Source organism: Charadrius vociferus, unplaced genomic scaffold, assembly GCF_000708025.1.
Source record: "Charadrius vociferus isolate BGI_N301 unplaced genomic scaffold, ASM70802v2 scaffold15, whole genome shotgun sequence".
In the NCBI taxonomy this organism is placed as follows: Eukaryota; Metazoa; Chordata; class Aves; order Charadriiformes; family Charadriidae; genus Charadrius; species Charadrius vociferus.
The window spans coordinates 9,917,384-9,935,756 of record NW_009650064.1 but is presented as its reverse complement, the minus strand read 5'-3'; the positions used below and the strand labels follow the sequence as shown (position 1 = coordinate 9,935,756).

The window sequence follows — 18,373 nt, the reverse complement described above, 5'->3', positions numbered from 1 at the left end:
CCGGGCCGGGCTGGGAGCCGCCGCCCCTCCTCGGCTGCAGGCGGCGGTTAGCGGCCGCCCGGACCGTTTCGTCTTGTGCAACGTCCCCTCAGGTGGCTGAGGCGGCTTCCTGGTGCCGGGGAGGGGCAGCGCTCCGCCGGGGGTTGGGCACAAGACTTCGGCGGAGCAGGAGGAATCGGTCGTCCGGTTCGCCGGTCCCTCAGGTAGCGAAACTCGGTGGAGTTAAAGCTCTGCGCCAGAACATTGACGCGCTCGGTGCCGGTCTGCGGTGGCGGTGTAACACTGCCCTGAAAAGCGCCCTCACCCGTCTGGAAGGAGACTGCGAGAAGTCATCGTTTTTCCTAAAAAAAACCAAACCACCAAACAACGCGCTGTTCTTCCTGAGCCGCTGGTAGAGTGCGTTGCTGTTTCTGCTTGTTGCATTGCAGTTGCGTTATATGTGTAAGACAAACCTTAGCTGACATGCACGTTGTCGTAATTTAGTCTTCCGCCAGGGAAAAGTTGCGATATGAAACCTCGTCACTTTTGCTTCCGTACTCTTATCTTCCAAGTGCATTAAGTACCCTCAAGGTAATACAGAATCGTAGAATTGCCTAGGTTGGAAGGGACCCGCCTCTGAAACTTGTATTTGTTTTCTTGAGTTTACGTTAAAGATATTTTTGTGGTGGTACAACAAAGTTTATTTAGTAAAAGTAGAGTCAAAATCAATTCCAAATTATTTTGGTTTTCAACTTTTAAAAAAAAATAATTTAACCTTATATATGTGTAGTCACAGCGGTAAGATGTTTCAAAGGGCATGCAGGACACCAACAAGCATGAGAAGAAAAAAAAAGTAAGCAAGAAAAATGCATAGAGGAGTAAGGAGAACTAGACAGAGGTCATCTTGTTTTTCTCATTATGATGTTAGAGAGAATGCAGTGTTTTTCCAACAAATATGTTTGTGTTAAATATCTCAGAATTAATCTATACAAATCCATTAATGTTACTGTTAGACTAATTTTAGTTCAGCTGTTGAAAGCAAAAGTCCATTTCAGGTAGGTTGAATAACTAAGCCATTATTTAATGTCATTTGCCAGAATTCCAAGGTAGCAATGCTGTGCCACAGTGTTTTTACAACCTTGTGATACGCCCAAGGTGTTAATATTTCTCCAGAATTTAAGGCTAGAGGGAAGCCATAGTAGCTGTTTTGTACAAACAACACTGAAGAGCCTTCTTCTAGGGGTAATAAAACTAAAATCCCAACTCCACAGATAGGTTGATGTTATTACTTGGGGTGGAGTTTACTTTTTTTCCCCCTTATTCTAACTTAGAATCAGATGCCGTCATTACCATGACTTCCTTTAGGAAATACCTTGAAGGACAAAGTTAACTAGTAAGATATGTTTTTTTCTTTCCTTATTGTGTTTATTTTTTTTAGTGAAAGTCAGGGTGCTGTTCCAACATAAATAAGACATGATCGAGTTAGTATTTGTAGGTATTAGTTTCTGTTAAATCCAACAAAGTTACTTCTATTCTTGGATCAATTAGGCTAAGATTAATAAAGACCTCTTCTAGCATCACATTTGAAGGTGTAGCTTGTGGAAACAAGTACACAGGAAGTAGAATTCCGGTGCTTTTTACTGTTTTATATTTAATTTCTTTGGTTTGTTTTCAGTACTCCTTTAGATGAGGTGCTGTTGCTGAGGGATTATTAAATGGCATTATTAAGCGTCTCAAGGATTTCTGAATGTAGGGGTTTTTGGGGCTGGGTTGCTGGGTCTGAGCATCTGTTTAAGAAATAGTCTTAATGATTTGGATCACTTGCTTTATACTTTTTCCTGTGGTTGAAGGAAGACTGTATCCTGTAGATCCTCCCCATCCTATAGCTGGATTGAGCGTACATGTTCAGTCAGTGCTTTATCCAAGGCAGTTGGGAGCCAGCTGAATTAGTTCTAGTGGTGGTAACTTGCTTCTGGTGCTTCTCACATCCAGAAGGGTTATTAGCAAGTCCTCGTGGTAGGTGACTAGCACATGTGCCATAACTTGGTGGTTCCAGGAAGTAGCATGATTGCTGTGTGCCTGTGTTCAGAGCCACTGCCTATATATATGCAGACCATGTGTGATGCCTCTTAGGCACAGTGAATGCAGAGTGCAAGTAGCTGATGTGGTACAGAATTGAAGGACACCTGACTGGAGAGCTCTTGGTTTGCCTGCAGGAAGGTTTGAAATATACCTGGGCTATAGTAAAGTGTAATTTTGTGATTGTTGCTTTGAAGTGAGTATTATTGTTTGTAGTCAGATAGGAAATGATATGCTGGACCGTTGTGGGATGGATTTTAGCAGTATAGGAAAGCGTAGGTTCTTGGAATGTAAACTACATTGGGAGTTTGCAAGCCGCTGATTTTGGTCTTTCTTTAAAGCACTATCACCTTATTGGAAAAAAGAGTATTAAATGAGTAAGACAAAAAAGGTAACTGATCTTTGTTTTTAAAATCTTAAAGGGCTTTTCTTGCTGAACTTTTCAAATATCAAATTTATGTTGTGCTTTGTTTTCTAACAAAAACTGAGTTTCCCATAAATAATCTTTACAGTGCTGCTGTCATGGTCACGTAAAACTGTTGGACGGGTTATTTATTTTAAGAGGAGCTGAAGTTCCTCAAAGTATGTGCATTCAAACCTGTTACTTTGGTTGATATATGGTAATAACAATTCTTGAGTTTAATTTCCTTTTGTTTCTCATTTTAATTCTACTGTTGAAGCCTTAGCCTTCTGCTGAGAAGCCCAGAGGCAAATCTCAGAGCGAAGTTACCATAAACTCATTTTTAAGAACTAGTATTTGTAACAGTGAAGTGTCACAACATGCCAGACTTGAAATGGACTGTAACAAGTATTAGTCTAAAACATGTGTTCACTTGCATCTTGTTTCTTCAATAAAACACAGCAGGTTTTAGTGAGACACAAGTTTTTCTTTCTTCTGGATAATGTTCATTGTGTAAAGTCAGTCAGTGGCTCTACACGGAGTAATTGCAATGAAGAATACACGATTTAAGATATTATTCAAATTGCATAGTTAATAGATTGTTTTCCATAAAGTAATTGACATAAAAATATTTTAATAGAACTTATATGCAGGATACAAGATTTCCTCTGGTTGAAATCTGTCTGCTTAAAACAATTGAATTTTGAAGTCAGGAGATCTGGATTTCTTAATTTTCTTGCTCAGGGCACAGTATTACCTTTTATAGTTTAGTTCACTTGGATCAAAACATCACCCCAAAATTCTTAAAATACTTTTGTGTCAGGGAGATGCTGGAAAGGTCCCTTGGAATTAAAGATATGCCTAAATGGTGACCACCCATATAATTAATAATAAAGAATAAAAAGGTCAACAGAAGGATATTTAGAAATAGCTGTTTCAAAGTTGTCTTGTGAACAGGTGTCCTAGAAGTCAAATTAATAGTTTGTGGTCTGGGCAGTGGGATTTTTTAAAAATAGAATTCTAAATATGTTCTTTGGCAATGTAATTTAATGATAGATTTTTATATTTAGGAACTCTCTACAAAGAGTTGCCTGACTTGTTACGCCAGTGTGCTACCAGTCCCGTGGATAAATATTTGAACTGCCGGAGTATGATGAAGCTTGTATAAATAGATGATTCATTCTCCATGGAGAAAAGAATGTCTCCCTTCTCACACACTTATATGCCTCAGATTTCTTAAAAACTAGCTCTTATTTTTGTTTGGCATAATCCCCAGTAAAATTAGTTTAGTGGTCATTAGGGTTTTATCAGCGTAATCTCACTTGTTCATTTATGAATGCTCTAATTCCTTCCTGCATACTAAATAGTGAATGTGAGAAGGTACAGTTTACACTCAAGGTTTTGTGTGATTCTTCAAATACTTAGAGAATGATGCAAGTTGAGATGTTTTACTTTGAGCTGCTCTGTTATTCAACTTGTGAGCACATCAGCTAGTGCCACATGAGAATTTTATTAGCTGTGCTGCCTGAAAAGAGAGAGAGAGAGGAGCCAGAATTCAGATTTAGAGGTACGATTTTTAGAGAAGTCTCTAATTTTCAAATGCAGTGATGAAGTTTTAGGTTACGAAACAATCTTAGCATTGTAACTTTATATGAATTCTCAGCTCCTGTGAGGTTGTCTGTTTCCTTGAGAATTGAAGGGTTACCTTGAGATTTTTTTAAATATACATTTATATACACGTAGTCCAAAATGACTAGAAATTGTGTTGCTACTAGTCCTGTCAGTGGAAAGAAGGGTCTGTTGCCGTAATTTCATTGTCAACTTCTTGCAGCAGACGTGGCATTTTCTGGCAATATGTAGTCATTCTCTGCTCTTTGCATATGCAACTCTTACAAAGAGATGCTAGAGGACTATGCTGAGATCATGGATTGCGCAGGTTGTGTTGTCAGGTGGGTGTTGTCTCCTAGGTTATTTTCATTTAAATCTTTTTGTCCATCTTTGCGCTAACTCTTCACCAGAACCCTTCTTGTGAAAGGCTGTTGCAAGAATTGCTGTTACTGCTTGGTCTGAAATGCAATAAAAGAGGTTCTAAGGAATAGAGGCTGAGAGATCTTTGCCACACAAACTTCTGTTTGCAAGTAATGGTATCTTAGTCCTGTCTGAAAGAGCGGAGACTTTACAATTGCATACACTGAGTGTTCAGGACAGTAAAACTTCATATGCATTATCTCAGGTTTAGACTTGGTTCAAGACTTTCATTTTAGTAGTCTGTCTGAATAATTAAGTTATTTCCCTGTTGTCTGTGCAGGTTCACGGGGAATACTTAATAATCCAAGAAGGATCAGAGCACTGTTTGTATATGGTACTGGCGCTTTCAGTCTGGCACATGGTTTACATAAAACGCTTAAGTGGAGCATTATCCTAAAAGATTAGCTGATCAGGAATAGACTTTATGAGTAAGTTCTGAAATGTTTTCCCTGCTTTTTCTGTGCCCGTCTGGGCCCTGAGATAACTACAAAATAAGGATTTTTGGTGTATTTGAACTATTAGTATTTCACATGAACAGGTTGTTCTATGTTCTATTGTTCTATGTCACAGAATCACAGGATGTTCTATGACAGCAATAGCTTGCATCAGAACAGGTTTGAGACTTGTGACTAAAGGCAGTGATACCAAACCCAGCTAGAGCAGTGCTCACTTCATTAATCTTTTTGTCTTGTGGTTATGTATTTCTGCTTGTTAGATTGGGAAGCACCTATAGCTATGAACATATCATTGTACTACTCTGGAAATTTAGTTGGGCAAGCATGTACTCTCCTCTGGTATTGCAACATTGACAGGATTGCTGCAGTGTGACAGTTCCCAAGTGCTCTGTTAGAAGATTATTCTGATAATAGATCTGTTCCTTTTGAGGTAGAATGCCATCTTGACAGTTTCTGTTGAAAAGCAGACATCGGCTGGGTTATTTGGTGGATGCCACTTATCTTCAATAGAATTATTCGTGGAATTCAAAGAGCATTATGATCGGTAGAACTTCAAGACAAGACTAGTCCTTGACTTACAGTTTTGCTTTGATAATGGCAGCTCAAATATACTTTGTTGACCTAATCATGCTCTTGAGCAGCCTAGACATGGCATAGGATCAGGAACAAGTATCTCCCTTGTGATCGTACATTGCTGCAGTTCAGATTCTGGATGTTGGAAGTTCTGCTGTACAGTTTATATAGTAATTTTCAGTCTTCTCCTATCCAGAATTATTGGTGTTTTTTTAAAAGTCTGATACACTCCTGCAGTCATAAAAACTATTCCAATAAAAAGGACTGCTGAGGTGTGCTTTACCTCACTCTATGGTGTACCCTGTGTGGAAGACAAACAGTTGATAGCTTGAGAAAAGCAGAGTTTTTAATTATATTTGGCCAATGGGAAGCTGGGAGTTTTGCTGCCTCCCTGGGGCCCAGGTTGGTGACGTTAAGAGGAAGCTTCCATCCCTGGTGCGGCAATCAGATTATTATCCCCTTTTAGTGTTTCAGATAGGTAGTGACGATGTAGTAAGAAGAACGCCAAGAGCAATGAAGAAGGATTTCAGGGCCCTAGGACGACTAGTTAAGGGATCAGGAGCCCAAGTCTTGTTTTCTTCTGTCCCTCCTGTTGCAGGGAACGATGAGGAGGTTAATGGGAAGAGCCAGCAGGTCAATGACTGGCTCCGAACTTGGTGCCACAGACAGGGTTTTGGGTTCTTCGATCATGGCCTGATTTACAGAACACCAGGCCTGCTGGCAGCAGATGGGAAAAGCCTGTCACGCAGGGGGAAAATGGTTCTTGGAACAGTTAGCAGGGCTCATTGGGAGAGCTTTAAACTAGATTTGAAGGGGGATGGGCATGTAACTGGGCTCGCTAGAGAGGCGCCTGGGCATAGTAGCTCTGCAACTGTGGGGCCGAGTGCTAGTGATACTGAATCTTCCACGTCTAACTATTTTAATTCATGCATATGTATACATATGGTTCAATCTCGGAGAACGCAACGTAAATATCTAGAAACCTTCCAACTTTGACTTTAGAGTTCTTAAATACAAAATGCCGAAGTGTGTTTGACTGAACCAATATTTTTGGCCAGTTGTGTTTTATATTTTACTCAGCCTTGGAAGGGTATAGCAATAAAAGTGCTTAAGTATCGCTTAGGAATATGACACTGTGAAAAGGAAGAGATCAGTTTTATTCCTCGTGGGTCCCTTCCAACTCAGGATATTCTATGATTTTCCATTTTCTTTTTGTTAATTCAGGGGTTATGACAACCTGTCACAACCAGTGAAATCTTAGCTTGATTCATACTTTCTAAGTTCATACTAAGCATCATTTTTGGATCCAAATTTTGGAATTAGGCCCTAAAAGTTGTAGTTAGGAGGTATGTAGGTGTCTAAGGCGTGGATGTAACCCGGAAACTGTTTTTACTCTGGTAAGTAAAAGTACTCTGCGATCATGAGAAGATAGAGTTCAGGATTAAGTGTAGAATAGACAAAATGACAAGTAGAGTTGAAACCCTAAACTTCAGGAGGGCGAATTTTGATCGTTTCAAGGAATTGCTTGGGCAAATCCCATGGGAGAGGGCTCTAGAGGGTAAGGGGGCTCTAGAGAGCTGGCTGCTATTTAAGCGTCACCTCCTCCAAGCTCAGGATCAGTGCATCCCAAAGAGAAAGAAATCAAGCAAGGGAAGGAGACCTGCATGACTGACCAGGGACCTTCTGAAAAGGCTCAGGTGGAAGAAGGGAGTTTACAATAGGTGGAAGAAGGGGCTGACTGCTTGGGAGGAATACAAGAATGCTGTCAGGGTATGCAGGAATGAAACAAGGAAAGCCAAGGCAGCCTTGGAATTGAACCTGGCGAGGGATGTCAAGGCCAACAGGAAGGGTTTCTTTAAGTATATAGGAGACAAAAGGAAAACTAGGGAAAATGTGGGCCCGTTGTTGAATGAGACAGGTGCTGTGGTGACGGATGATGCAGAGAAGGCGGAGTTGCTAAATGCCTTCTTTGCTTCTGTCTTCACTGTTCGGGCCAGTCCTTGTGAGACCCAGACTTTGCAGGTAACAGAGAAAGTCTGGGGGAAACAAGACTATCCCTTGGTTAACAAGGAACACGTTAAAGATCAGTTAGATAAATTGGATATACATAAATCCATGGGGCCTGATGGGATGCACCCTCGGGTGCTGAGGGAGCTGGCGGAAGTCATTGCTGGGCCTCTCTCCATTATCTTTGAAAGGTCCTGGAGGACAGGTGAGGTGCCTGAGGACTGGAGGATAGCCAATGTCACTCCAGTCTTCAAAAAGGGCAGGAAGGATGACCCGGGAAACTACAGGCCGGTCAGCCTCACCTCCATCCCTGGGAAGATGATGGAGCAGCTTGTTCTGGGAGTCATCTCAAAGCACCTGGATGAAAAGAAGATTATCAGAAGTAGTCAACATGGATTCACCAAGGGGAAGTCATGTCTGACTAATCTGATAGCCTTCTATGACAAAGTAACTAGATGGGTGGATGAGGGGAGGGCAGTGGATGTTGTCTACCTTGACTTTGGCAAGGCTTTCGACACTGTCTCCCACATCATCCTCACAGGAAAGCTTAGGAAGTGTGGCTTAGATGAATGGACGGTGAGGTGGATTGAGAACTGGCTCACAGATAGAGCTCAGAGGGTTGTGGTTAGTGGCGCAGAGTCTAGTTGGAGGTTAGTAACAAGTGGTGTCCCTCAGGGGTCAGTACTGGGCCCAGTTTTGTTCAACATATTCATCAATGATCTGGATGAAGGGATAGAGTGTACCATCAGCAAGTTTGCTGATGACACAAAACTGGGAGGAGTGGCTGACACGCCAGAAGGCTGTGCTGCCTTACAGCGTGACCTCGCCAGGCTGGAGAGTTGGGCAGAAAGAAACCTTATGAAGTTCAACAAGGGTAAGTGTAGGGTACTGCACCTGGGGAGGAATAACCCCATGCACCAGTACAGGTTGGGGGCTGACCTCCTGGAGAGCAGCTCTGTGGAGAGGGACCTGGGAGTCCTGGTGGACAACAGGATGACCATGAGCCAGCAATGTGCCCTGGCGGCCAAGAAGGCGAATGGCATCCTGGGGTGCATCAAGAAGAGTGTGGCCAGCAGGTCGAGGGAGGTCATCCTCCCCCTCTACTCTGCCCTGGTGAGACCGCATCTGGAGTACTGTGTCCAGTTCTGGGCTCCCCAGTTCAAGAAGGACAGGGAACTGCTGGAGAGGGTCCAGCAAAGGGCTACAAAGATGATTAGGGGATTGGAACATCTCTCATATGAGGAAAGGCTGAGGGACTTGGGTCTCTTTAGTCTAGAGAAAAGAAGATTGGGAATCTTATTAATACTTAGAAATACTTAAAGGGAGGATGTCAGGGGGATGGGAGCAGCCTTTTCAGTGGTGCTCAGTGATAGGACTAGGGGTAATGGGCACAAGCTTGAACACAGGAAGTTCCATCTTAACATGAGGAGGAACTTCTTTACTTTGAGGGTAGTGGAGCACTGGCACAGGCTGCCCAGAGAGGTTGTGCAGTCTCCCACTCTGGAGACATTCAAAACCCGCCTGGGTTTTGTCCTGTGCAACCTGTTGTAGGTGACCCTGCTCTGGCAGGGGGGTTGGACTAGATGATCTCCAGAGGTCCCTTCCAACCCTAACCATTCTGTGATTCTGTGAAGCATAGTTACTTTCATAACAACAACTAATTGAATAATTAAGTTTTTTGTTACGTGATGTAACTTACTGGCAGTCAAGGTTCATCCTACCAGAGCCCAAACAATGTCATTGCGTCCATAAAGTTATTCCTGTATCCCAATGTGCAAGTAATCCACTAATGTATCTAGAATATTTTGCATCTGATTTGCCTACTAGATCTGATAGCGTGTTGTAGAATGGTATTTCAAGAGGTAATGCACTAGTGCAGCTGTGATTTTCTTATTTTCACCATCCTGAAGAGACTGCAATTTGCCAGACTCAGTATTCCATCAGATCTTCAAAAACAGCACGCTTACTTACCTGACAGTGACTCTGATCCTTGAGAATGCTGATCATCTTTAGGAATCCTACCACCAACCTCTCAAACCTGTTTTGGAAGTTTTCATCTAACAAAGGCTTTCAGATGTGAGGAGAATTGGGTGGAGCTTGAGTCATGCTTCCTTTTAGGCAGTATGGGATATTGTCGTGGTTTAGGACAAATCAGCTACTGGGGACCTGGGGGACCTCAGATGGGACCGACAGATGCTCTCCTCTACCCCTCTTCAAAGAGAGGGGCAGAGGAGGAAAAAGAGACTTATGAGTTTAGAAGGAACTAAACTACTTTAATGAAATATTAATAATAAAATAAAAAAGAAATAATGAAATATATACAAAACCATATCAAGCTCCTGAGATGACAATCACGACACTGCCTGGCACTGGGGCAGTCCCAGGCTGGACTAAGTGACGGACAGGAACTGGATTCCGGATCTGCATTCAGGATCGGGATCGCAGGCAGACGAACAGAGTCCTCCTCAGACGTTGGCCATTGAAGAAAGATACCCCCTGACCGTTTGATCCCTCAGCCTTTATACTGAGCATGAGGCACATGGGAAGGAATACCCTCGTTGGTCAGTTTTGGGTCACCTGTCCTGTCCGCTCCTCCTTGCAGGTGGGACCCCACTATGCTTTTCCACTTCCGACCCTCCAACGGGGCAAATAACAAAGTTGGTTGCCCTTGGGTGTTATAGCAATAAGTGTAAGCAAGAGCCTCTCTGCATACCATGGCTGGGCATCAGCTATAAACATAGGTCTTATCACTCTGAGAGAGTGAGCATTGTCTGCACAATATGCTGTTAATTTCAGTTGTTAGAGAGGCCCAGCTAAGAAGCGAAGTTACTGACCAAAATTGGTTCTGTTTTACCTCAAACCAGGACAGATATCCTCGTAAGAACTGATGCAGCAGATGCAGAGCTCCAACAGCTATTGCTGTTCAAAAGACTTCTGAGTTCACATATGTGAAGCACCTGCGTGCCCTCTGCCAGTTCTGTAATGACCACAGTGTTGTAAGAGAAGTATCTGTTGTTTATGTACTGAGTTTCACTACTGTAAATACTGCATTGGGTTAATGAGATATGACTTCTTCCTCACTAGTAAGTATTTTAATAATTTTTAATGTATATAATGTTATTGAAAATCGGGTTGTACACAACTATTTACTCTAAAATGTGTCAGTGTTATGGTATTATGGATAATCATGTTATCTTTTTTCAAGTAAAATACCAAAATTATTTCTTGAAATGCTTTAGAAGCATTAAAGAGCTCTTTAACCCATTATACAAGTATTGATTCCTAATATTCTCAAAACTTCTGAGGAAAATGCCTTGCATTATTTTTCATTTTGGATTTTGCAAAACTGGAAATGGAAGAGATTAAAGGAACATCTCAGGATTTGGGTAGTTTTGTTTTTGTGTCTAGGTTTCAAGTTGAGCATCCTCCGCTTGGATAATGCATGTTCTTGTTACAAATTGTCTTTTATCTAATATGGATGCAATTATTAGATCTCAATCAAGCATTTGCATTTCAAGGAAGGGAAGCAGATTTTTTATTCTTCCTTTCTCTGTGTGTTAAAGGATGCTTTTTGCACAGCATCTCTTGTGCTAAATCTGCCTTTTTCCCACATTAGATGCGTAGTGGGAGAGTCAGTAACATGTGGAGGAGGAGAGGAAGTAACAGAATTGACATATTTGTGCAAGAAGGTACTTGTGATATAAGAGAAGTGGGACATGCATGCACACACACACACAGAGAGGTTATGTAGAAAAAGCTGACCAGATTTTTAAGTTAACTGGATGCTATTTGCTTATATATTGGGTTTGCCCGGCAAGGGTTTGGTAGCAGGAGGGGAGGACTACAGAGGTGGCTTCTGCCAGAATCTGCTAGAAGCTTCCCCTGTGTCTGACAGAGCCAATGCCAGCCCACTCCAAGATGGACACACGGCTGGCCAAGCCTAAGTCCATCAGTAACAGTGGTGGTGTCTCTGTGATAATGTATTAAAGAACGGGAAAAAACCCTCAGCAACTGCAGTCGGAGAGAGGAGTGAGAATATATGAGAGAAACAACTCTGCAGACACCAAGGTCAGTGAAGAAGGAGGAGGAGGCGGCAGCGCTCCAGGTGTCAGAGCAGAGATTCCCCTGCAGCCTATGATGAAAAGCATGGTGAGGCGGGCTGTCCCCTTGAAGCCCATGAGCTATAACGGTGGACCAGATATCCCCCTGTAGACTGGAAGACCACAAGCTGAAGCAGGTGGATGCACCTGAAGGAGACTGTGACCCCGTGGGAAGCCCACGCTGGAGCAGTCTGTTCCTGAAAGACTGCACCCTGTAGAAAGGATCCACGCTGAAGCAGTCTGTGAAGAACTGCAGCCCATGGACTCATGTTAGAGAAGTGTGTGGAGAACTGTCTCCTGTAGGAGGGACCCAACGCTGAGTGTGAGGAGTCCTCCCCCTGAGGAGCAGCAGATATGACGTGTAACGAACTGACCACAACTCCTATTCCCCATCCCCATGCGCCACTTGGGGGGAGGAGGTAGAGAATTCGGGAGTGAAGTTGAGCCTGGGAAGAAGGGAGTGGTGCGGCAAGTTGTTTTAAGATTTGAGTTTTATTTCTCATTACCCTATTCTGACTTCTAATTGGCAATAAATAAAATTACTTTCCCCAAATTGAGTCTGTTTTGCCCATGACGGTAATTGCTGAGTGATCTCTCTGCCTTATCTCAACCTGTGAGCCCTTTGTTATATTTTCTCTCCCCTGGCCAGCTGAGGAGAGGAGTGATAAGAGTGGCTTTGGTGGGCACCTGGCGTCCAGTGAGGTCAACCCATATTTTTGGAAACGTTACTTTAGTGAAAGAAATGTGGCAATAAGTCCTTTGGAGACTCGTAACAATGAGGAGTTTCAGGGAAGGTAGAGCAAGAAAATTTTGACTGTTTTGAAAAATACATCTCAATTCAAGTTTGAATTCTGTTGAATTTCATGCTTTTTACTTGCTGTTGCAGCTTCAGTAGGCATTAGAGCATCACTTTGTCAGCAAAAAGTTGTTTTTCTGGAAAGAGCCATTAAGGAGTCATGCACTGGTCTGCACTGGATTCTATGGGCAAAGCCACTGACTGTTAATGAGCTGTCTGGCAGCCAGGAAAGCAATAGGGAATGGAAAATATCAGTATAAAAAGTTTGCTTTTTAGCAACAAGGCAGACTGCTTTTTAAGTGCAGGATTTTTAAGCCTAAAAAACATTGGTTTAAAAAGAATTTAAATACTTGGAACTCAGAGCTTCATTTTTTTTTTTTTTTTTCTGTCAAGAACAATGACTGAAACTTGATAAAGTTAAAGGAGCAAAAGATACTCAAAGATCGAATCACATTTGGGTGTTTGGGAGATGCAGGAGGGTTTCGCTGAATTTGACGTGCTTGAAAATACGGTATGTGCATAGATGTTTGAGGGGTTTCTTTACAGATCATTTGTATTTACATCAGTGTCCAAAAGATCCATCTCTAAGATAGCAGAACAGAGATGAAGAGGCAATGTGTGAAGTGTGCACTAGTGGAATACAGGAAGCTTCAGGAAAATTCCCTCAACCACAGTGTTTTCTTTCTCCCGGTTTCACTTCATCGTTCCTCTTTTCCCTTTTTGCCTCTAAAAAAAAGGTTTGTTTTCACCAAAAGTCATGAATACAGTGAAAGGAAGAGAGATGGCTTGGGTTAAGTATAGTTTCATGTTCAAGTACACTATATGTATATGATGCAAGTGAGTTGGCTAGATAGAAGCAATTGTCTTCTTCCTTACTCTGTTTAGTGTCTCATGCACTTTCAAGATAAGTTAATCCAGAGGGATGCTGTCTCTGGACTGTGGAGTTACTGCAGAGAAGGAGAACCTGAAACTAAAGAGGCTTGGGAACTTCCAGGGTAGGCTGCTTATGGGAAGACTTGGAAGTTTTAGTCTCTGGGTGAAGGGCAATTGTGCTGCAGAGGCTTACCTCCCATGGAGTGCTGGAAATGATCAGCTGTATCCCTGAAGAGTATAATTGCACAGATTCTTTTAATATAGAAAATATCTGCTGGTCAGACCTGATTAGGCTTGCAAATGCACCTTATCCCAGAGTGGGATTCATAACTGATAATGAAATTGTTTCTGTAGGTTTGTAATATCTGTTGGTTGTCTTAGTTCCAGCAGAAAATGATTGAGCTACTTAAGAGGAAATGTGAGAACGCTTTCGGTTGTTATTTTTTTAAATGAACCTCCAGAAAGAACGCTTCCTCCTAGTTCTCAGTTATTACTTGACTTCAAAGTTGTTTATCACTATTATTAAAATTTTTAATTGTTTTTGAAGATTTACTAAAGCAAGCTCACCTATTCCTGTTACCCACTTAAACTCCTTTTTCAATTCTGCCATACTCATGGCTTCAGCATTTTGTTACAAAGGTTTGTTGGGGGGAGTATATAATATGATTCCCCCCCAATCCCCTCTTATTAGTTGAATTATTATTAATATCTACATTATGAGATGCTGGCATTCATGTGAGCTTTGCCGGATGTAATTTAAAGCTTGTGAAATTTTATTGTCAGCAGTTCAAATCACTGTGCTTTCTTTGTGGTGTATCCTGTTTTCCATTTGGTTCCTCAAGCGTTCTAAGAAACCTGGGATTGCTTCTTATGTGCAGATTTTGAAAAGAAGTTTTATACCTATGTGGCAAAGCCAGGAGTATGACAGTAATACTGTAATGTTGGTACATCATAAATCTTAAAATTTGCATTTGGAGCCTCCAGTCTGTGTCCTGACAAGCTAACAATTCTAATGATCAGTCAGAGCATTAATGCATTGTGACAATCCCATTGTTTGCTTTTTGGTATATATTTTAAATAATGATTTCTGTTGCTGCTTTCTAGCTTAACAAATGGCGGCACAGTGTGTGACAAAGGTGGAGCTGACTATTGCCTGCACCAATCTCTTGGATAAAGATGTTGGTTCCAAGTCGGACCCGCTCTGTGTGCTTCTCCAGAACACCAGTGGTCAGCAGTGGTATGAGGTACAGTGTGATGCTTCTCATGAATCTGCTAAAAACACAGTCTAACTTGTTGAACCTTTTAAGACACTGGAGCATATGATTTCATTGAAATATTAATAATAGTTTTCTAATAAGTACTTAACACCTGTCTGATTTTTAGCATTGTTCCCCCAGCCATGTGTGGACCAACAGAAGAAGCCTTTCAAGTGCTTACATGTGCTTTTATAAATACAGTACTCCAAAACTAGTGTCTCATCCTCCATCTGACAATATACCATTTTCATGTTGGTCTTCCCTGTGCAGGAGCAGGTACTCCTTACAGGGACCAAAGAAAAACAGGCCCTCACATATCTCTGACTTACAGCAGTGGGATTTGTAATATAATGTGCTTATTTATATTTGATGAAAGGTTTGTAGGAAGATACGGGTTTATACTAAGAAGAACTTTTGAAAGTCTTTGATTTTATTTTTTTTTTTTAATTTTTATTTGAGTGCTTGTTTGGTTGGTGAAATACTGGGTAAAGTGATATCTTTCTAATTTCAGGTTGATCGCACAGAAAGAGTTAAGAATTCCTTGAACCCAAAGTTTGCCAAGAAATTCCTAATTGATTACTATTTTGAGCTTGTTCAGAAACTTAAATTTGGAATATATGACATCGATAACAAAACCTTTGATCTGAATGATGATGACTTCTTAGGAGAATTTGAATGTACACTGGGACAAGTAAGTATGGAGGTGATTTCCTTTAGAATTAAGAAAATATATGTTAATGCAAATCATTAACCACTTTTATTTCAGATTTATCACTATGTTCTTGTGTAGTTCTGGTTCTCAAGTTGAATAGGATTCCCTTCGTTTGTTTTTTTCAAGCCTCTGTTTGGAGTATACAAATTTTGTTTGCAAAAGGTCCTGAGTTGATCCCCTGAAATGTACTCTAGAATGGTGACTGTCCAGGTTGCTATGTCAAAGTAAGTGGACTGTCAAAGAGCACAAAGTAGTAACTGCTGTTTATTTACTCTATTATTCAAAGTCTTATTTTTATGCTTCATAAAAAGAGAGTTGGTGTATAACAACATAAGTGTTCACAAGGGCCATGTCAACCATGTAATTTGTTTTCCACTCAAGGCAAGCAGTGATTCTGGTTCTGTCTACTGTTGATTTCACTCCTTTCCCTGTCAAATTCTGCTATTGATGCTGTTGCAACCAGGCAACTTCTTTTCAGTTTGTTCTTTCTAATAGATCCTTTGAAGGCACTTCTTAGGAGAGTTTTTTTGGCGATTTTTCTAAAGTAATTTTATTTTAAGTGCATTATGAAGATGGAGGCATTGTGAAATGAAATTCAGTAACAATTTAAAATTAATCGTTCATTCTTAAAGTAAAGAAGGCCTTGTAGAATGAATAGACACACTTCTGAGAAAGCATTGCCTGAAGAGGATAAAATAAAAACTAGAAACACTGCAGGGGGAAGTTGATGTTTGTTTGCATGACAAACGTTGTGTTTATTAATGTGTTTGCTGAAGCCGTTTATGAAATGTGGCATGCATGCGTTTGAATGGTATGCCTGAAAAAATTTGGAACAATCTGAGATTTGAGCTTAAGGTATTATCTTTGTCTGTTTATGTACATTATGTTACTACAAGACATTTTGTTTCATATTGCTCCTGAAACTCTACATGTGTTCATCTACTTATATATTTTAAAATTTTGAAATGTATCAAGTATTATCTATTTATTTATAGGAGATCATGGGAATTAATGTAATGCTGTCATCTTCATGATGTAGGAAAGATTCCTAAAATGAAATACCTCACTATCTCATTTCATTCCTTTTAAAATCTATTAAATTGCACTAATAATGCATGATTCTCAAATTTTGTCTTGGCAGATAGTTTCTAGCAGGACTCTAACAAAACCATTAGTACTTAAAAATGGCAGACCTGCTGGAAAAGGAAGTATTACGGTAAGACAATTAAGACAATAAATCTCTTCAGCATTTATCCTTATATATTTTTGTGTGGTTTGTTTTTTGTTTTTTTTTTTTCCCAGTTCCTAGCTTGAATACAGTGTGTCTAATCTACAGTGCTGTAAGAAGTATCTTAAAACATTTTTTTTTTCTTCCAGTAATATTTCTTTGTCATCCAGAAGGATTCCAACCCACCTTCTGCATCTATAAGTCTCATTGCATCCATCAAAATAATTACAGCATCCAATGTGCTACTGTTTGAGCAGTAGCTTTAATTGCCAGTGTCGTCATCTAGCAAATCCCAATGTCAAATCAAATTGTTCCTCCTTCCCTTGACCCCATTTTTTTAATGCTTTATTTGTGAGCAAACATGATTGTTTTTTTTAATGGAGCTGTTATAGGAGTATTGTGAATATGAGAAAACTGCGTAGTTCCTGAATATAAAACAAGTATTTTATTTTATTTGCCAATCTAGATAACAGCAGAAGAAGTGAAGGATAACAGGGTGGTTGTATTGGAAGTAGAAGCAAGGAAACTGGACAATAAGGTATTTTAAGTGATTGCTGTTTCTTTGATAAATTAGTACAATCAGAATCTTGTCAAAAAGAAAACATTAAAATGTTCTTTCTTATGTTTTGGTGAAATAATTAAATCCATTAAGATGTTTCTTAGGCTAAAAAAGAAATAGATGAAAGATTGCTTCAGAATAACTTAATTGACTGTTTTGAAATGAATTATGTTTCTAAATAATTGTAGGGATATTTCATGAACAACATGCTTTCTTTTAAATGTAAATCTTTACCTTTAATCATAAAGATAATGGAGTTTTGGTATATCAATTGATTTGAATAGTTGTATAAATGATTACCTGTTAGATCTCTGAAATAAATGGTAAAGAGTGTACTTGGAGTACATAAATCTGTTAATTAAATATTTTGGGGCTGACTAAACATACTGTATTTAGAAAGACTTTTAAAAACAAAATTAAAAAAAATTCGTAATGGAAAAAATGTTATTATTTTTCCCAGTGTCGTGATTTAGGCCAAATTGGCTACTGGGGACCTGGGGGACCCCAGATGGGACTGACAGATGCTCCCCTCTAACACTATTCAAAGAGTTTTACCTCAAACTCAATTAATTGATACTTTTTAATGGTCAATTTAATGATACTTTTTTTAACTGGATGAAATCCTTAGTTTCCTAACTGTCCATTATAGTACTTATTAGTATAAGTATTCTTTTGCTTGAACTGTCAGGTATTTAGTATGTGGACACTGCAGAACTATTATCCTAAAATGATGGATATGCCACGTTTTCCTTGTCTCTTTCACAGGTGGTAATATAATCAGACTTGCATTTCTTCATCTAAAGCTTTTGTTCCCTGAATATGTAATGTACTTTTTGTTAATCCAAGTGTGTTTTAACTAGCATTTAATGGCATTCATGCCACAGGCTGTTCTGGGATAATTACATGTTCTTTAAATACAGGATTTTTTTGGAAAGTCAGATCCTTATCTGGAATTCCACAAGCAGACTGGAGATGGAAACTGGGTGATGGTTCACAGAACAGAGGTAGGATATTTTCAGTCAACAACCTAGGGATTAAGGTTATTTGATTTCCAGTGTGTCACACCACTAGATGTACAGTGCCTTATAAAAAGAGGAGGATGGTGTGGTAGTAGAGATGCAGACCAGTTAGAAATCACCTCAGCTCTTTCACTGATTTTTCTCACAAGATGGGAAGTCTGCCTTACTCAGATTCTGGTTTGTGCCATACTGTTTTAAAGGAAAATACCTTCTTTTTTTTTTTTTTTTTCTCCCCCCCCCAACTTTCTGCAATCTAGAAGAAAACAGATGTTTTGAAAAGGTACCGCGTACTCACACAGGGACGTTTGT

General features: G+C 40.2%; 1 protein-coding gene across 2 annotated transcripts in view; it reads left to right on the top strand.

The window, feature by feature from the left end:
• The first annotated feature begins 14,392 nt into the window (after nt 1-14,392).
• The window catches only part of CPNE3 (copine III), a 19,537-nt gene continuing 15,556 nt past the window's right edge, over nt 14,393-18,373 (top strand). For both annotated transcript variants that reach the window (XM_009891864.1, XM_009891865.1), the window contains exons 1-5: nt 14,393-14,534; nt 15,058-15,237; nt 16,400-16,474; nt 16,953-17,024; nt 17,966-18,049. In XM_009891864.1, the coding sequence (XP_009890166.1) occupies nt 14,403-14,534; nt 15,058-15,237; nt 16,400-16,474; nt 16,953-17,024; nt 17,966-18,049 (543 nt within the window). In that variant the 5' untranslated portion in view covers nt 14,393-14,402. The remainder of the gene's footprint in view (nt 14,535-15,057; nt 15,238-16,399; nt 16,475-16,952; nt 17,025-17,965; nt 18,050-18,373) is intronic.